The following is a 21,036-nucleotide window of genomic DNA, read 5'->3' as shown; positions in this document are numbered from 1 at the left end:
AATACGTTGAGAAAGAGAGGAGCCATGCGGAAGTTCCCGCACGGCAGAAGCTGTCGAGATGATCGCAGCGAAAATGTAGTCGTCTGTATGGAGTAATGTGACGAATGGTGACGGACTGACTCGCCCTGAATACTGACATGCATTACGCCCTGGGTGTTACTGACGTTACTTTTTGCGAATGCAACTCGAAGTTATGATGTGTGACTATGAAAGAGGAAGTATGTGTCATTGTGTAGACGGGATATGCCGGAAACATTCTCAAATCGAGGAACGTATCTCAACGCCACGGGTAGCACAATTGGCTGCGTCCACGAGTACTACCTAGTTAAGATGTGCTTCTACAGTAACGAGGAACAGATCGATTGCCAACTCGGTGCAAGGGACTCTTCTAAATTACACGTAAAGTGATTAGGTTAATACTTATGCCGGTGCTAAAGAGATAGGATTTGCATGCACTCGCACCCGCTGAGCCGGGCATGGGGGCCAATCAATAAGTGAACGTTCTGAAGAAACGAGGCGATCACTCACTCTTTACAGCAGCCAACAGGGTGGTGTGAACTAACTACAGTAGGCCTCTCCCTGTGCAGTACTACTGCCCTCAAATGAAAAAGAAAAATGGAGCAGACAAAACTGGTTGACAAAGTGGGCGGAGAACTGGTGCGAAGTTTGCGAGTGCGGAGAAGGCAAAGCAATAGGGCTGCCCCAATAGGGGAAAAAGATGGCAAATATCGCACGGATTGGCTCATCAAACATTGCGATGGCAGCAAGATAGGGCATCTGGATGGGCACGTTCGCAGCAGGATGAAACCTGCATAGTTCCTCGTTTGATCACCCGTATACGGAGTATATACGGAGCACTATACTGTACATGCATTTGCTTGGTGAAGGCTTGCTTCAGGAATGTCACCATTTGTTAGCCACCAGATTGCTGAGGGGAACCTGCTCAACAACCCCAGAGCCGCTCTGATTTGGACTCGGTGATGCGCCTGGAGCCCTCTGGGGCATTTACTACTCACGTCTAGCACCACTCGGTTCGCCTCCAACCACCCTCTACGACACAAGCGCCGCTTTGGAGATGGCATGGGACGGCGAACGTTGTGGGGAACAGGAGCAGCACACTCATTCGGAGCCAAGGAGCGTGGCCTCGAGATGCCGGGCTTGCGCACAAATCGCCTCCCCTGATGAACTCGAGCTTGGCCCTCCCCGGCAGCCCGGGGGCCCGCAGCGGATCTCCTGCAACAAGATGGGCACTCTAGGCTTGAAGTAGCAAACGCGCTAGTCAGTGTGTCTGTCTGCACGGAGCTTGTAAGTACGTACATGCATGCACAATTACGAAGTACCGCTCGCTGGAGCAGCGCCTCGGATATCGTCGCTACAAAATGTGAAAGCTGGCGGGGAGCCGAGAGAAGAAGAGGCGCGGCGGCGGCGTCGCGGCCGGGCTGGGCACTATACCTTGTAACTACCACTCGATCAGGTAGCGGTACAAGCCGTACTGGCATGCTCTCGGGATCCAAAGTACCGTTGCCTTGATGTGGGCGGGCTGAGGGCGAGGGGATGGGGGTCTCGAAGACATTGGCACCCTTGTAGACGTTTGGGAGGACTGTATCCATTTGGTCTCCATACTTTTTGTATGCGCGATGGAGATAATGGATGGGGTACCGGAGTATCATTGCTCGTCTAGAGCTCTTTGAAGCATCGCCCCCGCTCTGGCGACCGAGCTGGAGGCAAATACGGACCCAGAGTAGGGATCCTTAATAATGAGAATGGGTTGCGTGCAGCAAACAGCCGCTGCTTGTTACAAATAAAAAGGTCTAGTTATCCCCGACTTGATTCTTTCCTCTTTCTCTATCTCTTGCATACAGTATCAACTGTCTTATCCTTTCGTCATAAATACCCCTCCTGCCCCTCACATTTGATTTTGCTTTTCGTTCTTTCTTCTCTGATAAGAGCTAGTTAAACCTTTTCTTCTCTTACCTATATATCACAAACTATTCAAAATGGCTTTGACCGTTGAGCTCACCACTCCCACCCACGGGAAATATACCCAGCCAATTGGCTTGTAAGTCCTACCGCTGTCATTGCATCTCCATCTACCCTCCTTGTTACGTCTTCGCTCAACTAGGTCTTTATTCATAACAACTAACATGTTGTCTTTCAAGGTTCATCAACGGTGAATTCGTCGAGGGTGTCGACAAGCAGAAGTTCGAGGTTATCAACCCCGCAACTGAGGAGGTCATTACCTCTGTCTGCGAAGCTACCGAGAAGGATGTCGACATTGCTGTTGCCGCTGCTCGCAAGGCTTACAACACAGTATGGAGGAAGACTCCCACCGTCGACCGTGGTCGCATGCTGTTGAAGCTTGCCGACTTGATCGACAGAGATGCTGCCAAGCTCGCCGCCGTTGAGAGTTACAACAATGGCAAGCCCATCGCTCTGGCCACAGGAGAACTCACACTTGTCAGCGCCTGCATCCGATACTACGGAGGTTGGGCCGATAAGATTCACGGCAAGACCATTGACATCGACAGTGACTACATGGTCTACACCAAGTACGAGCCTGTAAGTGAACAACCCTACACCCACAGCTACTTCTGGGAGTCATGGCTAACCGACTTCATTTTTGTATAGCTCGGTGTTTGCGGTCAGATCATTCCCTGGAACTTCCCTCTGCTCATGCTTGCATGGAAGATTGGCCCCTCATTGGCCACCGGTAACACTGTTGTCTTGAAGTCCTCTGAGCAGACCCCCCTTACTGCTCTTCTCGTCGCTGAGCTCATCAACGAGGCTGGCTTCCCTCCCGGAGTTTACAACATCATCAGCGGCTTCGGCAAGACCGCCGGTGCTGCCATCGCTTCTCACATGGATATCGACAAGGTCGCCTTCACCGGTTCAACTCTTACTGGCCGTGCTATCATGAAGGCTGCTGCTTCTTCCAACCTGAAGAAGGTCACCCTTGAGCTCGGTGGCAAGTCACCCAACATTATTTTCGACGATGCCGACATCGACCAGGCCGTTTCATGGGTCAACTATGGTATGTTCTACAACCAGTCCCAGACCTGCAGTGCTGGTACCCGTATCTACGTCCAGGAGGGCATCTACGACAAGTTCATTGCCGCCTTCAAGAAGCGTGTTTTGGAGAACAAGGTTGGCGACCCAGCCCACCCCGAATCCTTCCAGGGACCTCAGATCAGCCAGGTGCAGTTCGACCGCATCATGGGTTACATCGATGCTGGTAAGTCCGAGGGTGCCAAGCTTGAGATTGGTGGTGAGCGACACGGCGAGAAGGGTTACTTCATCAAGCCCACCATCTTCAGTGATGTTGGTCACGACATGAAGATTATGCGCGAGGAGATCTTCGGACCCGTCGCTGCCGTTGCCAAGTTCAAGGACGAGGAGGATGTCCTCCGCATGAGCAACGACTCTACCTACGGTCTGGCTTCTGCCATCCACACCAAGGATCTCGACCGAGCTATCCGTGTCAGCAACGAGCTTCACGCCGGTACCGTCTGGGTCAACAACTACAACTTCCTCCACGCCCAGATTCCTTTCGGTGGCTTCAAGCAGTCTGGTATTGGCCGCGAGCTGGGCGAGGAGGCGCTCAACGCTTACACCCAGAACAAGTCTGTCACTATCCGCATTGGAGGTGGCAAGTCACCAATTAACTAAATTAAAAAAAAAAAAATACTGTAAAAACTATAAAAAAGGAACGAGTTGTTACGAATATTATGAGATTGCTGGGTAGCTTATCTCTTTTTCATTTGCCTGTATGTTAATAGTCTGATGGTAGCTAGCCATGAATGAAAATGCATGACTCTTTTTTAAATTTTGAGCTGTTTTCTTCTGTCTTCAATAGTTGTGATTTAGTTAATATGGTAGATACGCAATAAGCAGCTATTGCTCCTGTAACTTTAAGTTGTTGTTGGCATGTCGTTGGCAATTAGCCGTCGGGTTTTATAGCCTTTCTCGAGTGTTAGTGCTGGCCTTGCTCCGCAGGAATATTCCGATGTACGAGCCTCACTCCCGTATTGTATAGCCTAATGCCCAGAGTAGAGCGAGCAATTATTTTTTACTAAAATGTGCTATGTAATATCCGTTATCATTGAGCTATGGATTTGACATTGAATATATTAATTTTGATAATCATTATCTCTCTTCAAAGGGTAGTCTTTACCCCCAAGTCCACAGCTAGTAATGGGGGATCTGGGGCGTGGGGTATTAAGATGATATTTTTGGATCTGTTGTAATGCAAATATTATTAATGAGATGAAAAAAGAATTTATAGGAGAGGGGAAAGATGGAGAAAAGAATTACAATAAGTTCTGTCGCTATTTTGTGCAGTCGCATCGAGGTGTACAAAGATTGTGGTTTGTCTCTCGGATTCTACCATTGGATACCATATCTGTTAGAGTTTGATAGATAGACTGGCATGTAGAGGTTGCTATTTGGGCTGCTTGAGTCGTATTGTAAAGAAATTTATATACTGTAGAAGATGACACAGCGATGCACTCTTTTAACCAAGCGCTTAGGAAAGATGTTTGATGTTTTAAATCCCAGACTTTGAAGATGTCTTTTCCAACGACATGTTAGGTAGCATCCTAAAGCATCAACCAATAAGCTTTCGCTATCAAATTGATATATTAAACAAGGCAGCCGACGTCAGGACCCCTCTTTACTGCCTGTATCTGTACTAACGGCAGAGCAGCGATCTTTTTGTGATAAGTGACAGGAAGACTGAGAGTGAATGGACATAAGATGGACATAATTTATACTGGTCCTATGCAAGGCGAATCGCATTAACTTGGCGGTTACCGTCACTGTAACCATCACCACTCGCTGTACATATACTTTGTAAGCCTCCCGCCTTAGTGCTCCAGAGCGTGTAGCGAGACATGCACAAGCCGCCCAATCGGGCAGCGCCACCACTGTGATATGACACAAACCGCAGCAGGAGGGAGGGGGAAATCACCTTTTGTTATTTTTTATTTCTTCTCGCTGCTTCTATGTCGATCCAGCCATTGTCACTTTATCCTCATCATTTGTCTCGTATATTTTACTGCTGTGCCTGTGCGAGGAACTGTTATTTTGTCTCGTGTGGCTTACACTGAGAAGCTATCGCGGCTTCTAGTACTGCCTTGCTACATGTATCACTGCTGAGCTGCATAGCATCGAGCTCTCATAAACAAGAAGAAGAAAACATGGCATATGGGTTGGGGCTTGTAGTTTTGCTGGTATGAAACATCTGCTGCTCTTCTCTTCTCTTCTTTTCTGATCGCTAATGCAATGTTAATTCAGACCAGCACCGTGTTATTCGGCATCGCTGCGTAAGTTGTATAAGAAACAAGCGCTCACGATTATGCCCTGCTAACAACTTATGCGATACCTTTAGAGTCGTTCACTTCCACAGCGCCCACCTATCTCTCCCAGTCAGCTCAGCCATAACTATCCTCACAGCTCTACTGCCCATAGTCTCGTTTCTCAATTCTTTCATATACCCCAGCTTGCTGCATTCCGCCCGCAACTCATCAAACCCTCTCCATCGCCTCAGCCCAACCATCCTGCAGACTCTCCAGGGCCTTCTCACCACCATCCTCGCAACGCTGCTCTTCCAAAACGTTGTACCTTCTGAAACGGTGGAATGTCTGCTGGACAACCAGTGGATGCGCATGTGGCGTGACCATAATGCGGAGGCGATTCGCCTGATTCAAGATACGCTAAACTGCTGCGGCCTGAACTCCGTCAAGGATAGGGCCTATCCGTTCCCCAAGAAAGGTGTGACCATCACCTGTCCCGAGATGTTTGGCCGGGATCTGGCATGCAGAGGGCCCTGGAAATCAGCACTCAGGAGCAGCACAGGAACAGATTTCGGAGTTGTCGTCGCGGTGGGATTGTTGCAGGTGAGCTGTCGTCCCCCTTTCTCGTACCATATCGATATACTCACTTTTCAAACAGGTTTTGAGCTTGCTCATGACGAGAGAAGGCACAAACTGGTGGACTGCATGGCGTACCGTTAGCTGGTACCGACAGCAGCAAGCCAATCACCGGGAGAGCCGTCCATTACTGGCAGGCATCCCCGAGGTAGATGCAGACGAGGTCGTCGAGCATCAAGAGGACTCTCCCCATCCGCGAGGATACCAGAGCCTGACCAACGGCACTGACGAGGAAAACAGGCCCAGAGTTGAGCCGGTTATTCGTAATCGCCAGGAGGCAAATGTCTGGGATTCCGACAACTGAGCTGGATTTCTGAACTACCCTTTCACAATAGGAACCATTATCATTGCACGAATTGTGATACAGTACTACCAACCAGGAGCGATATTTGTTAAAAGCTTTCTTGAGTTCTTTTCCTCATGATATTAGTATTGTCTTTGTCTCTATCTGCTCTCCGATATGTATCTATCTCTTTCGCGACTCGAGCGCCTCCTTGCCTAGCTTCTCCAGTGCACTCTCATACTCTTCAATTCTATCTTCGTTCATCTCCTCTATAATCACTCTGCCCACCTTCTGTGCTCTCTTCACGCCGGAGCCTTTACCAATCTTACCCCAGAACCAACCACTCTCTCCATCTCCCACAAGCGTCCAGGCACATCCAGACCTGCCTGCTCGAGCAGTTCGGCCTACACGGTGGACATAACCGGCCACACTTGGCGGAAGGTCGTAATTGACAACATGTGGCAGCTTCGGGATATCGATACCACGTGCGACAAGGTCAGATGCGATAATGAGGCGGAGTGGTGAAGAAGGAGTGGTGAATGCTCGCAGGGTCTTGCGGCGGATGCTGGTCGGCGTGGTGGATGTGAGGGTGCTGATTTGCGTGACGAGGGATTTGTCGAGGATGGTGAGAAGTCGTGATAATCGCAGCGCAGCCTCGTTGGATTTTGTAAATATGAGAGCCCTGGGTATTTGTGAATTGGACAGCGAAGAGCGCGGTTTCTTTTCTTTTGTACTTGACTCTGCGTCTGAATCTGAATCTGAATCCGAACCTGAGCTTGAATCAGAGTCCGAAGTAGTGTCTGAATCATCAGAGTCCGAGTCCGAATCGGAATCAGAGCTTGAACTTGAATCGTCAGAGCTGGTCTCAGAGGCTGAGTCTGACTGTTCCTCTGTAGCGACATTGTCCGGCTTGGTCGTATCGTTGTCGATAGCCATGTGCTGGCTCCGTAGAAGATCAAGGAGATACAACGGCTTGAGGTTCGCATCGTGCACTCTCACGGCATACTCTCTCAACAATTCCGGCAACGAGTGCTCTGCGACTTGCACGTCATTACCGCTTTCCAGAACGATCAGCTTTGGTCTCTTCAGGGCGAGCTGATTCAGGAGACTCAAGTCTCTGGTCAGAGTGGCACTAAGAAGAATCTTGCGGACGCCCGAGTAAGGCATGTCGGGGAAGTCTCTGGCACCGTAGTTGTTGACCCCGAATTTATCTAGGACAACCTCTAACCATCCTTGGAAGCTTTGCGCAAGCAGTTTATCGGCTTCGTCGACTACGAGCCAGCGGATGTAGGAGAGAGTGAAACCGGGTGTTTGATCGATGTGCTCGACGAGACGACCGGGAGTACAGATGAGGATGTCGACTTTGGAATGGAAATCGTAAACTTGGCCCTGCCAGGGGCCGATGCGAGGGTTGGTGCGCCGTGTGTCGGAGCTGGTAAGAAGCTCGTCCAAATCCTCTTCGCTGGCACTTGCCGAGGATTTATATGATGCATCCTGCTCTAGCTGCTTATACTCTTCTGGGTCGTATCGCGTCTCCTTGGTCACAAGGAGATCTTGTTCCGAAGCCAAGGATTGGTTACCGATTGCGATACCAATGCGCACCCTCTTCCTATCCTCTCCATCGTATGCCTTTGCGCAGAGCTCAAATACTTCCTGTGCCTGCTTGACGAGTTCACGGGTGGGTAGGACAACAAGGCAGCGCAGTCTTGTGACGACACTGTTGCTTAGATCCCTTACTATAGGTAAAGCGTACGCTAGTGTTTTTCCAGAACCAGTTGCTGCTGAAACGAGGAGATCACCTGGCTGTTTGTTTGTTGGGAGTAGTAACGGTAGAGCCGCAGTCTGAACAGCAAAAGCATCCGTGTAGCCTTTCTGCTCCAGAAATCGAGCTGCCTTTGGAAGGATACCAAGATCTGCAAAAGGGGTTCGGGTATCTTGCGAAACGCGGATTGGCGCTGCGAGCCACGGTGGAAGAGTCTCGTATGTTGGTTTGGCTGTGCTTGGTGCGGCGGGCTCGGGCTGTGGGAGAGGCTCTAAGCCATGAAGTTCCGCAGGTTCTTCTGACTCCTCTACGATGCCTTGCTCTTTGATCATATCTGAGTACTTGAGCGATTTGGCCTTCCGCTCAAAGACAGCCTTGTGTCGTTTGTCCTCCTCTTCGTCTTGGGCATCTTCCATATCAGCGTCTTGTGATTTCTTCTTCTTCTCCCTTTTAGGCGGCTTCTTCTGCTTTTCGGCGGGTTCAGAGGCTTCCGAGTCGCTTTCGGCTGCAAGGTCCTCATCTGCCATATCAGCATCGTCTTCATCTGCGCCAGTATCTGCTTCGTCGACATCGGAGGTGGACTCGTCGTCTTCATCGTCTAATGCGTCTCTTTTCTTTTTGTCTTTCTTCGTCTTCTTCTTTTCCTCCTTCTCTGATTCTTTCACCTTCCGTCCCTTCGGTGTGCTTTCAACCTCTTCTCTGTTATTATTCTGTTTCTCTTTCTTTGATTTCTTTGATTTCTTAGTTTCGGATACCAGCAGTTGCTCCTCTTCGTCTCGTTTTCTCTTGGGCGTCGCAGAATTCGATTCTTCGTCGAATCGCTGAATTATTGGCAGTGCGTCTTGCTGTGAGGGTTTTGAACCAGGAATATAGCGGGAGTAGGAGAGTCCATCCACATTCGTCGTCGCAGGAGTAGATGGTGCAGGTGACTGTTTCGTAGCGGAAGAAGCCTCGTTATTGCGCGAAGGCTTCTGCCCTCCAGACGGAGGGATGTACCTCGCATACATTTTGATTTTTTAGAAAAATGAAAGAAAATAGAGAAAATATGAATATATAAAACAATTGGCCTTAAGAACTGAGAAAAAATAAATGCGCTGCGCTGACAGCTTCACTGTCGCTATCCAAGCCAGTACAATGCGATGCGAATAATTAGCCCGCGATAGCTCGTCCAAAAATTTGGCGACAAAGCTGTTATCGGAATTTTGCCGCCTTTCACCGCCACGCTTATCGGAGAGCTTAGCGTCATCACTGGAGACGTAGCCAATTTGGGGGAGTGAGCCTATAACACCACTATTGACATCTCACAGGGGTTCTCTAACCTCTAACCAGTGCCGCGCTTCTAACGATCTTGAAGAGCATCGTATGTTCTGGGATCGGATGAAGGGAGAGGGTATGAGATGATATGAAGCAAAGCGAATAGGGAACGAAAGCAGAGATTTTATAACTGGCGAAATGAGATAGCCATGAGGAAGAGGCTTACCTGTTCAACTCATCTTCAATCTCATCCTCAGTCTCAATACCACCATCGCGAAGATCCATGATCAAGATACCAAAACCATAAGACTTAGGTTTAAACTCTCACCACAATACAAAATGGGGCGCAAAACATACAACATCGCTATGGTTAGCGACTTCTTCTTCCCTCAACCCGGTGGCGTCGAATCACACATCTACCAGCTCTCAAGCAAGCTCATCGACAGAGGCCACAAAGTCATCATCATCACACACAACTACGACGATCGCAAAGGCGTGCGCTACCTCAACAACGGCGTCAAGGTCTACCACGTGCCATTCTTCGTCATCTACCGAGCGGCCACCTTTCCCACCGTCTTCTCCTTCTTCCCCATATTGCGGAATATATGCATCCGCGAACGGATTGAAATCGTCCATGGCCATGGAAGTCTCAGCTCTCTTTGCATCGAAGCCATCCTTCATGCAAGGACTATGGGGCTGAGAACCGTGTTTACCGATCATTCGCTTTTTGGATTTGCGGATGCTGCGAGTATCTTGACGAATAAGCTGCTCAAGTTCATTTTGAGCGATGTAGACCACAGCATATGTGTGAGCCATACTTGGTGAGTGAGATTGTGATGATGACGACCATGCTTCACAGTCATGCCTTCTACATGTGTAAACTTTTTTCTAATCTGTATTTTAGCAAGGAAAACACTGTGCTTCGCGCTTCACTTGATCCTCTCATGGTATCAGTCATTCCCAACGCTGTCGTTGGTGAAAACTTCCGGCCTCGCGATTACCCAACACCATCTGAGAAGGGAGAAGGCTTCAGGGCCGAGTCGTCTCCTCGTCTTCTCGGCCCTCACGACGTTATTACCATCGTCGTCATATCCCGCCTCTTCTACAACAAGGGCACCGACCTTCTCACAGCCGCCATCCCTCGCATCTTGGAGAATCACCCCAACACCCGGTTCATCATTGCCGGCTCGGGCCCAAAGGCTATTGACCTAGAGCAAATGATCGAGACCAACGTGCTGCAAGACCGTGTGGAAATGCTCGGTTCCATCCGTCATGAGGATGTCCGCGACGTCATGACTCGCGGCCACATCTACCTCCACCCTTCTCTAACAGAGGCCTTTGGTACCGTCATCGTCGAAGCGGCCTCGTGCGGGCTCTACGTCGTATGCACCCAAGTCGGCGGCATTCCTGAGGTTCTCCCATCACACATGACCACCTTTGCAAAACCTGAAGAAGATGACATCGTCGCTGCCACGGGTAAAGCCATTACGGCGATGCGCGCTGGCAAGATCCGTACCGACAAGTTCCACGACGAGGTCAAGAAGATGTATTCGTGGTCCAACGTCGCCATGCGCACGGAGCGCGTCTACGATGGTATCTGCGGCACCATCAGCGAGGAGGAATTCTACGGCTTCGATACCAGCGACTACAACGGGAGCCGCATCCGAGATTTTCCGCTGATTGACCGGCTGAAGCGGTACTATGGCTGCGGTATCTGGGCCGGGAAACTCTTTTGTCTGTGTGTCGTCGTGGATTATTTATTCTTCTTGTTTCTCGAGTGGTGGTTCCCGAGAGAGAATATCGACATCTGTAGAGACTGGCCAAGAAAATCCCCCGCCCTGGACACAGCGCAAGACTCGATGAAGGTTGCGCCGAATCAGCGATCAACTTCGTCGATTAGAGTTCCGAAGTTAGATCGGTAATGATGAAAGCATCATATGATATAGACTGACAAGTCTAGGCAGTTTAATAATATCAAGTTGGAGGTGGTTCGAAATTAGATTCAAGGGAAAAGTCGAAGCTGTATGATCATAGTTATAGCAACCCCCCTATGTTAGTGTAGCGTTCTAATCACAGGCAAGCAAAGGAATAATATACAAAGTTATACTCCATCACCTGCAATCTACATAAGTCTCACAGTCCATGTAACACTCAAGGCATAAGTAGTAAGTCGAAATGTGAGCTTTGAGTAACGGTTAACCCGCCGTACTCGCATTCAAAGTAAGGCTAATTAAGTTGGGTGGTAATTTATTCTGACAAGTGTTAATTCTAACAAAAACAGCGCTATACACAACTCAATAAGCATCCCAAAAAGCAACAAACTATAAAATTCGTCGCTAACCATCAAACTCCCTTCCCTCCCAAGGAAAGCCTATTTCGTTAATCTCGAGCTTCGAGATCCCTTCTGAGCCCGTGATCCTCTCCCACGAGGCGTCATGTCGCCACGCATTTTCATAAACACAGGCCGTATCTAACCCCTGGTACTGATGCGCCGTCTCTTAGCCGTCCCTGATGCCGAAGCCGAATCTCCATCACCAGCAAGTTCATCCTCCTCCTCGGCAGTGTCTTCCGCCGGGGTAGCTACGCTGCCTTGTCTAGTAGTAGATATCGGTGGAATGCCTCGATCTTTCTCCGCCGCTCGTAGGTCTCCGAGTAGCTTCTCGACCTCTAAGAACATGCTCTGCGTGTTTTTGACCACTCCATTCTCGTCGAGCCGATACCCAACGATTTCTTCCTCATCGTTCTGAGACCTTCTCATGAATGCTGGCCCGGGGCCACGATCTGGATCAGGGTTGTACATGATCGCATTACAGAACATGTGCACCAGCTCACGCTCAAGATGAGCGCTATTGATAATTCCTCTAGGAGGAACGAGATCATCAGAAATAGGAAGCCAGACACTTGCCGTACCAGGATCACCACCGGGCAGATTAGCCGCTGCCTGCAATGCTGCCTTGTTACCCGCTTTTATCGCAGAACGAATAGACGTAATGTCTTGCGGCTGCAGTACAATCTGCCTATAATTCGGCGCGTCTTTCTCTCGCAGAGCCGTTGCAAACATGTTTGCATCGCGATGGCTTGATATCTGATCGAGGGCGGACGAGGATACCTTCGTGAATCCTCTAGTCCATAGAACGTGCGTTGGAGGGCCTTGAAGGTCAGTAGGGGTATCTTGGCGCTTCCGCTTGGATGCACGGGCCATACTATTTGGTGTGGCCATGAGACCACGTCCTGGCATGCTTTCATCGGCAGTGGTATCGCCGGTTTCTTCACGGAGACGTGGCGTGGCAGCAGCTTCCTTCTTCACTTTAGTCACGGAATGGTCTAGGGAGAGCTCATCTGTTTGAGATACCACGGACTGGCTTCTCCTCGTGCCCGTGGCAGATGGGGTTGCGCTCGCACCGCGGCCCTTCTGCATCGATCGCGGAGGTCGCCCGCGAGGCGCCTTCGTAGGGGGCGTTGCTGCTTCGACTTTCGGACTTAATTTTGGTATAGCTAACTTCGGAACAGCCTTGGCCGAGTCCTTTCCGACTGTAGGTCGCGGAATAGGAGGGCTAACAGGCTCATACGCCGGGCTCTCTGGCTCCGATGTTATCGGACCGGGTGTAGACGGTGTCGACTGGGATGCCCATTTCGTTCCAAAACCTCGTTTAAGGGACACGGGACTAGACGGTGCTGGAGTCCGCGGCACAGGAGATGCAGGACTAGGGCGCCTCACCGGCGGCGTAGCAGCAACCTGCCGAATTACATGTTCTGGAATTGGGCGCGGCGCTTGGACAGCATTTGTCGAGTTCAAAATCTTATCTTTTGGCGCAGGAGAAGCAGAAGACGCGGCTCGAGCTCCCTGTTGTGCTGAAGAAACACCCGGCTGCCATCGTGGCGTTGCAATTGCTCCAGGAGCTGCCTTGTTGGGGGTGGGAGATCCACCAGCGGAAACTGAAGGTGTCCCTTTGGGAGTCGTTGCGGAAGCAATTGGCCGCTGATTCTGGCCCCTGGACTGAAACTTCTGAGCTAGCAAAGATGTCTGGGCTGGTAGTGTTCTCTGAATATGCTGATGTTGAGGAGTTGTTTGTGGACCCTGTTGTGCCTGTTGCTGCTGGGGATGAGCCTGGGGCTGTTGCTGAGGCTGAATAGGGCGTCCTGGGGTAGCTGAGGGCGTTGTTGATGGCGGGCGAACTTGCGGTACTGCGCCTGGCCCAACCGGACGAGGAGGTCCAGGCTGTAGAGGCGCAACCAGCTGGCCTACAGACTGAGGGTGGACGAGGACAGGCTTTGCTGGGGTTGGCCGAGCCTGCTGCTGTTGTGGTGAGGGTGCAACTTGAGGAGGTTGTGGAGGATATTGGGTATGCGGCTGTTGTGGTTGCTGTGGGGTTGGAGGTTGTGGATGAGGTACTGGCTGTCGTTGCCACTGCTGCGGCTGCTGTTGCTGCTGCTGCACTGCTGGCGGTGTCGGCGATGTTTGTTGCTGCTGTGGTGGTTGTGGCTGAAGAGGCTTTTGAAGAGCAACATTGTTTGTCGAAGGGGGAGCTGGTGGCGATAATTGTTCAGCGGAAGGAGCCTGTGCTGTCTGCGGAGGTTGATAAGGCTTCTCCCACTTGAGCGAACCAGGGGCTGCTGTTCCTGGAGCGGTCTGTGGTTGCGATGGCTGGGGAACAGCAGTCTCTGGGCGAGGAGAAATGACTTGCTTCGGCGGCTGCTGTGTAGGTGGTTGTAGCACTTGCGCGGTTGACTGCGTCAGAGCCCCAGGTGGTGCTTGAAGTACAGAAGATGTTCCGTTTGGCGGTTTCGGCAAGGCAGACGTTCGAGGCGGCGGCGTTCCAGGCACCAACTGACTGGGTGGCGCAACCTTCGGTGCTGCAATACCGGACATGGGAGGCTTCGGCGGTGGGACATGTGTGTTCGGGGTTGGTCCCTTTCTGATGCCTGCTGGGGTTGCTGGTGCTTGTCCTGGAGAGGGAGTCGTTCCATTTGGAGGCGGTACTGGTGGTTGCACTCCCACTGCCACAGGTGTCGTCGTCGTCGATGTCGTCCCTGCCGCCGTCCTTGGATCTCGCGGAGCCAATGTCGGCGTCACATTCTGGCTGGCTGCCACTTTAGCAAGCCGTTCCTTTTCGCTTCGTTCCAACAACTGAATCTCCCTCTGTAGTGTCGCAAACTTGCGTTCATCCTCGCGAATCAAACCCACCGTATGGTCTCGATAGCGTGCGTATAATCGATCGACGAGAATCGGAATTTTGTCGACATTTTCGTACACCTCCTTCAGTGTCGGTAACGGTGGACTTGAGAGCTTCCTCTTGCGTGAACCGTCGCTACCTCCTCCTCCTCCTGCTGCTCCCTCCCCGTCGGCGCGCTCCGCCTCGCCTTTCAGCTCATCTCGCAACAGCTGCAGGAAGAGCTGCTGCAGAGCCTCTGGGCTCAGACGCGCAGCATCATACGTGTCGCCGCTCTTGATGAGAGCATTCCCCTTCAGAAGCTCAGAGATGCGCGCAAACGCCCCGCCGTCGACCCCGTGGGATAGCAGCGACTGGAACAGGAACAGCGACTCGAGGGGCGTGTAGGCGGCCGGTTGATTCATGCCCCAAGGTCCGCCTCGCCTGCTATCGAGGAGGCCCTCACGCTCCTTCGCAACAGGATAAATGGGCGCCACGATCTAATTACCGATGAAGATAGAGACAGTTAGGACACATATTCATCTACGTCATTACAAGGGAATGGGCAAGAAGGATAATGATCCGAAGACCCAACGTACAGGCAGCCTTGGATCCAGATATCGGTCCTTTCAGGCAGTGGCTTCAACGTCTTTTCTCATCTGACCAGAGAAGCTCCTCGACACGGCCCGCTTCTTTTTTTTCAATTGCGCTACGATCTGCCTTCTCTCTCACGACCGCGATTTGTTTTTTTCCCTGGTCGCGACCGAGTTGTTCCGAAATCACGTGACAGATAGTTTCTTCAGCGAGGCTGCGGGCGGAAGCTTCTGTTCGAGAATTTTTGGAGATGGAAAAGAAACAAGATTCAATAAGCGGAGAAGCGCTGGGAACGAAACTTCGATTCCAGCCACATCACGTGATAGCTCGACGGGCATGTCACGATGGCATCAGCCGCTATAACAACATGAATACCACAAGCTATGAGAATGATTTTCTTTCTTTGCGTTGGATTAGTTTTTATTTTAGTAATAATCATGCAGCAAGCACGCGCACGCAAAACTGATTCAATTAGTTCCCTTGTTACATATGCATCTCTGAAAAGTTCAAAAACAGGAAAAAAAAGCAATTTCATGCCACCACCGCCATAGCGAACCAGCCCGTATAAGACACTAAAATGCATCTGATTTACAACTAATAAACTCCAATTCTCTCTCCCCATGGTATCATATCAGCGCTATAAAAGCAGAACCCCATATCTGAAGCACAGTTCACCACTTCCTTCCAGCCCTTTATCTTGAGCTTCCTGCTGTAATAAATGAAATCCTAAACGCCATTTGTGGACTTGCTCCGTCCATGTAGTGATTGACCATATGCCGCCAAATAACCGGTATAATGGTTTCTTTTTTAACACAATGAAATAAATATTTAGTAGAGTATTATCATGACGATGTAGTGCTTGATGTTTCGTCTGTGCTGCCACGACGGTCTTCGCTGGACACCTCTACGTCCCGTTCAATTGGTTGACTGGAGAGACGCAGCTTCTCGTCTAATAGGGTGACAAGTCTTTCGGAATATTGGTCCAAGAGTCCGCTTAAGACAGTCTCGTTCATCGCTCTGCTTCTAATTGCACGATCGCCCAGTGCAGCTGCGGTGAACCGCAGTTCTTGATCTAGTTCGTTCAGTGCTTCTGGGTTTATAGGCTCTGCGGACGATAGCTTCTTCCTGTATGCCCTAAGCGTGCGACAAGTCTGTTCTGTCGCTGCGTTCAATGAGTTGCTCCCGCGTAGGTTGGGCGTAGAATTCTTCTTGCGCGCCATGCGGTCATTCAAGACTGGGAGCGAAGGCCTACGAGACAGTCGAGACCTTGGGCTGAGCGGGGGGCTGCTAGCATCGGTCCCCGTGCCTTTTCGACGTAAAGGGGTGTCGTCCATAACCCTGGCACTTCCAGGACTGGCGGGCTGCGTCCCGGAAGGCGTCTTAGCGCCGGTAGTAGTAGATATATTGAGTCGAGACGTGCGCTTTCGCAAAGTCCGAGGTTGCGATGGAGGAGGTGGTGTTATTGAACGTCGTCCTCCTGAGACTTCGCGCGGGCGCTGGAATTCCGCTAATTCAGATTTTGATAAGACTTTTCGCAGGGTTGGCCTGCTAGAAGTGGCATCTCTTGCAGGCGACGGATCTCTACTCAGTCGCTCGTGCACATCAAGAGACCAAATCATGATTGTTCCATCAGCCGCAACGCTCACAACTTTTCTGCCCTCATCATTGTCTTTAACAAGGGAGACTCCATTGATGGCCTCTGTATGGCCCCATTCTCGATCTAAAAACGCCCCAGAAATAGAATCATAAAGACGTATGGATTTATCAGTGTTGGATGCGCCCAGCAGAAAGTCGGAATCTCTGGGAGAGCCTTGTTCAACAGAGAGAGATTCGAGAACTGCTGATTCTATCCCAGTCTCATCCATACATTTAAAGCAGTTTATTGGCCGTCCTGTCCGGATATCATACTGACAGATCGACCGGTCCAACATAGAAACAAACATTGTCCTATTGTCTAGGCTTGCGGTCATGGAAGTTGGCGACGCTTTCAAAGTAACAACTCTCGCAGAAATAGCCGCAATTGCGTCAGGATTGCCTTCCTTTGTGATCAAATCGTGAATCTGCATCGTTCGATCCCATGCACAAGTGACTACCTTGTCAAGTGATAGGACGATCACCTGAACGACCCTGGCAGCAAATTCAATCGTTTGAAAGTGCTCGATATTTCCGCTAGACGTGCGGTGGAATAGCTGTGCTGTGCGGTCCCTACCGCAACAAGCCATAAGAAATTTCTCCTCCTCTTCATACAAGCTGATACTTGTACAATCAGCTGAGTGAGCTTTAGTATCAAGTATGCATTCTTCCGTGGAAGTATCTGTGACTCTCAATACTCCCAAACGATCAGCTGTAACTAAGAGACGTCCGCTTTTTGAGATCTTGACACAGGTCAACTGATTTACCGATTCCACGCTGGCGTCTGGCATGCTCAAGATTTCCAGTGGAATACTAATCGACTTTTTCATCTGGCCATCCAAGTCCCAGAAGGTTACCATCCCCGAGTTCGACCATGTCAAGAAACCTGCTTGCATTTCGTTTGGCCTATGCATCGGGTAGATACCACAGACAGGCTCCCCTTGGCCTGGGATGTGGATACGGTATGATGGACTATCTGGTTGACCAGGTATGTAATCCAAGTCCCAGACGTCGATTGATCCTTTGGCGTCAACGGTGACTGAATTATTAGTCGTAAAGCCTAAAGCAGCCAATCCAGTCGAGTTTTGAGAGGTAGTGATAACGCAGTCCTTGTTTCCGTCCATCAACCTGATGACATCAATTTTGGCGAAGTTGCCATCTTTGCCCCCAACATGCGCAACGTCGCCTCGAATTTCAATCGTCGATATAAAGAAATCCAGGCTCAGGATGCAGATAATTTTTGTCTGCTTATCGTCACCCTCTAAAATGCAGACCTCACCTGCCTCTGTGCAGATGATAAGTCTATCGCCGTCAACAGCAGCGCAGTTAAATGTTGCCTCCAAAAGCCCTCCTAGGATAATATTTCGGCCAGGCAATGTTCTCTGAGAATTTGGCGACAAGGGAGGGTGATCGAGTCCAAATTTGGGCTTAGTAGGAGAAACCCCAGCATTCTCATCAATCTTCCACATTTTGATATGACGAACGCCAAGAGTAACGAGAGAATTTCCCAGCCATACCATGTCTTTGACATAAGATGTGCACCTGTTTTGCTGAAAGAGCTTTGTATGACCGGTGCGGGAGTCGACTTTCCAGACATACAAATAGCCATCGTTGGCAGCACCGAGTGAAGCAAGATATTTGGAATCCGGAGACCACGCAACGGCATTGACACCAAAGGTATGCTCATTAATTGAGACCAAGGGAACATCGGACGATGTCTCTTGAAGGTTAAAGATCAAAACTCGGGGCGCATATCCAGTCTCGCCGACGGCCAGGTACTTGCCATCTGGACTTAGACCCAAGCAGGTGGCCGCCTTGATACGCTCACGACTGGTCCATGTCTTGGGGCCCGGTCCGTCGGACCAATCTGAACCACTGTGGGAATCCCGATGACCGGTAGCTCGATTGCGACCATCGTTAGCTTTCGTGGCCGTCGATGTCGTCGGTGTAGAAGGCGCATGCTGGGAGGCGGAGTAGAGGGAAACCACACTCGGCCGTGCTCGGTAAAATCGCTGGGTGTACTTATCGCCGTCGACAGTTACTACGACCACGGCACCGCCAGCGGTGTAGGCGAAGCAATCGTTGACGGTATCAAAAGCGGTTTGCGAACGACATGTTGTCCCGACGACTCTCTTGAGCGAAAGGCGGGATTCGAAAACAGGCCGCCCGCGCAGTGGGGATCTCGCCCGTCGGGAGGTGAGAAAAGGTGAATTGGAGGGAGTAAGCTTCAGCCGGTTACTGGAAGTCGCCGTCATCTCGCCGCCATGGACTCGAGCAGGACTGGTGGTTTGCAGCAGGATGAGAAAACGTTTTCAATACGGCAGATAGCGGTGGAAGAGATCGTCAAGATATCATTGAGATAAAAGCAACGGCTCAAAGGGCAGCGGCAGAAGGAAGAACAAAGAGTAAGAGACACAAGACAAAAGAGAAACAGCAAGTGAAAAGTCTAATTAGGCCGACGATGCCTTGGTGCCGTTGGGCAAAGAGAATTGGGTAGGGCAAAAAAGGAATGACGTGCGGTTAGCTGTGTTGCTGTTCAAGCTCTGCCCGGAGGGGCCAGTGATAGCGATTTGAACAAGATGGTGAAAAAGCTGTCCATTGGTGTCAACGCATGATGGATCAGGCGGGGCGGCGTGCATCGGCTAGGGTTCGTACTCACAGCGACGATGAAGAGAAAGAAAGACGAAAGATACTCTAGTGAAGCATCGCGAGACACGGACGATCGGATGACTGTGGCGGCTGTGCTGTTGGTGTTGTTCCAACGAGGATTGCACAAGTGAGATCAAAGCCCGCACGTAAAGCCACTCTCCGTAGATTGACCCAGCCTTTGTTTTTTTTCCCTCGTGGTTTATTATGGCGGTCTCCAAGTAAGAACGCCTCTTGCTAAGGCACCACTGCAGCCACAAACTGAAAAAGTAAAAAATGGAATGATGCGGTTCGGCCGACGGGCTACCAGTCAGCGCACCACCACAGCGGCTCCAGCGCTACAAATCAACGCTACGAGCTGCTATGGAGCTGCCCATTAGCGGCTGTGGTTCCCGGGGCGCTGTGGGGTTCCGCTTATACACTGCAAGGGGGGTCTTGGGGGGCCCTTTACAGCTCCAGGTCAGGAGAGCAGAGCTGCCAGTTGGTTGCTGGAGCGCTGGTAGCGCTGGGACATGTTCGCTAAGAGCTCCAAGGTGGAGCTGCTGATCAAAAGGCTGCCCTATTGCAAGCCGTCACCAGAGACATCAAAATGGCGACCAACAAGGGCCAGACCGGACCCCTGTTGCTGGGACACCGAAAAAGGAGATGGGCGAGGCGCTAGGCATTGTTTTGTTCCCGCTTTGGGCATGGGCCAGTGGTGGAAAGGAAGATGGCAATGTCGATGCCAAAGACATGGTGATGGAATGTTAAATGAAGGCAGAGAGCTAGCTCCGGATGGTGTATAAGTGCAATCAAAAGAGACGGTGACACTACCGACTATTACGGAACTAGCCTTAGACCAGCATAATTGCAATTACACGTACATAGCAGATGCAGTGATGGCAACCTCACTTGAGACATCACCAACTACTATCACACGGCCATGTAATAGGCTCATCTCGTTGGATGCCATCATCGCCTCCTCCAGTTTCCACACTCGTCGCAGCCAATGTCGTTTGCGAAACCTCCCCCGGCTATTTATTTACAATTACATGCAGCCGTGATGGATCTCAGACAGGACCCGGGGTTCACCGGATCAAGAAACAGACCTGGGTCCCCAGGAGAGCGGTAAAATGACGACAAATCCTTGCTTCCGCTAGTGGTGCGGGTGCTTTTTATATCTACAAGTACACCGCGGAGGGCTACCGAGCATTTTTAACGAGAGAGATTATTCGTATCTGTCGATATCTATACGGAGTAGCTGTACTCCATAATGCTCAGCCAATCTCATAACCACAAGATCTCATAACCCACTCGTGCTAGAACCAGTCGTTGGTATCGATCCTCTGCCTCGTCTTTGCGACACATATGCCGTACATCTATCTTTATATAATAACAGACTGTACATTTATGATACCATAAATAGGTTAGGTAAATTTCTATTGTTAAAACCTACTTAGTACTAGGATATATAGGTGCGAAATACTTTCCCCCTGCCCCCCTTTTATTATTCTTAGATCGCCCATACCCACCAAATCTCAGCACGCCTCTCGACTATACGAATATTAATTTCTTTCATTTCTGGGAACGCACGTGGGTATATACACCACAGATCTCCGTCCTGCCTGCATCTATTCAAGATCACATCCTCCGCTTGGGCCAATTGGTATGTGTAGTATATTTATTTCGAATGTTGACGTCAAAAAGAAAAACCCATGGCCGGGGCTTAGACGCCCTGGTCACTCTATACCTAGTAGTAGTAGTAGTAGCAGTAATTTACCTCCTGATAGACCGCCACCAGCCCTTCTC

The 21,036-nt window shown here is 50.5% G+C and overlaps 7 protein-coding genes across 7 annotated transcripts; 4 read left to right on the top strand and 3 right to left on the bottom strand.

The window, feature by feature from the left end:
- Positions 1-1,997: 1,997 nt before the first annotated feature.
- Positions 1,998-3,906, top strand: GGI43DRAFT_430083 (aldehyde dehydrogenase domain-containing protein; the record flags this gene model as incomplete). The annotated part of the gene is made up of 3 exons (XM_083209203.1): positions 1,998-2,059; positions 2,160-2,559; positions 2,629-3,906. 3 exons carry the CDS (start codon positions 1,998-2,000, stop codon positions 3,664-3,666), a joined length of 1,500 nt encoding a protein of 499 aa, XP_083057493.1. The 3' UTR covers positions 3,667-3,906.
- On the top strand, positions 3,889-4,676 carry GGI43DRAFT_413724 (uncharacterized protein). The gene is made up of 3 exons (XM_083206944.1): positions 3,889-3,958; positions 4,014-4,235; positions 4,312-4,676. The coding sequence occupies exons 2-3, from the start codon at positions 4,107-4,109 to the stop codon at positions 4,411-4,413; spliced, it is 231 nt and encodes a 76-aa protein (XP_083057492.1). The 5' UTR covers positions 3,889-3,958; positions 4,014-4,106; the 3' UTR covers positions 4,414-4,676.
- Positions 4,677-5,043: 367 nt separating this feature from the next.
- On the top strand, positions 5,044-6,312 carry GGI43DRAFT_191691 (uncharacterized protein). Its single transcript, XM_083199955.1, has 4 exons — positions 5,044-5,228; positions 5,293-5,321; positions 5,387-5,894; positions 5,950-6,312. Exons 1-4 carry the CDS (start codon positions 5,196-5,198, stop codon positions 6,229-6,231), a joined length of 852 nt encoding a protein of 283 aa, XP_083057491.1. The 5' UTR covers positions 5,044-5,195; the 3' UTR covers positions 6,232-6,312.
- Positions 5,904-9,249, bottom strand: GGI43DRAFT_191712 (P-loop containing nucleoside triphosphate hydrolase protein). The gene has a single exon (XM_083199956.1). The coding sequence runs from the start codon at positions 8,977-8,979 to the stop codon at positions 6,394-6,396; it is 2,586 nt and encodes an 861-aa protein (XP_083057490.1). The 5' UTR covers positions 8,980-9,249; the 3' UTR covers positions 5,904-6,393.
- Positions 9,235-11,337, top strand: GGI43DRAFT_413722 (phosphatidylinositol N-acetylglucosaminyltransferase SPT14). The gene is made up of 2 exons (XM_083206943.1): positions 9,235-10,047; positions 10,131-11,337. Exons 1-2 carry the CDS (start codon positions 9,566-9,568, stop codon positions 11,146-11,148), a joined length of 1,500 nt encoding a protein of 499 aa, XP_083057489.1. The 5' UTR covers positions 9,235-9,565; the 3' UTR covers positions 11,149-11,337.
- Positions 11,338-11,392: 55 nt separating this feature from the next.
- GGI43DRAFT_413720 (uncharacterized protein) lies at positions 11,393-15,344 on the bottom strand. Its single transcript, XM_083206942.1, has 2 exons — positions 14,976-15,344; positions 11,393-14,876 (listed from the first exon to the last, which is right to left on the bottom strand). The coding sequence occupies exon 2, from the start codon at positions 14,799-14,801 to the stop codon at positions 11,697-11,699; it is 3,105 nt and encodes a 1,034-aa protein (XP_083057488.1). The 5' UTR covers positions 14,802-14,876; positions 14,976-15,344; the 3' UTR covers positions 11,393-11,696.
- On the bottom strand, positions 15,345-19,284 carry GGI43DRAFT_413718 (WD40-repeat-containing domain protein). Its single transcript, XM_083206941.1, has one exon. The coding sequence runs from the start codon at positions 18,855-18,857 to the stop codon at positions 15,813-15,815; it is 3,045 nt and encodes a 1,014-aa protein (XP_083057487.1). The 5' UTR covers positions 18,858-19,284; the 3' UTR covers positions 15,345-15,812.
- Positions 19,285-21,036: the final 1,752 nt, after the last annotated feature.

This window comes from Trichoderma evansii (assembly GCF_050947405.1).
Source record: "Trichoderma evansii strain SZMC 28006 chromosome Unknown GGI43scaffold_21, whole genome shotgun sequence".
In the NCBI taxonomy this organism is placed as follows: Eukaryota; Fungi; Ascomycota; class Sordariomycetes; order Hypocreales; family Hypocreaceae; genus Trichoderma; species Trichoderma evansii.
The sequence above is the reverse complement of the archived record's forward strand: the minus strand, read 5'-3'. Positions and strand labels throughout refer to the sequence as shown.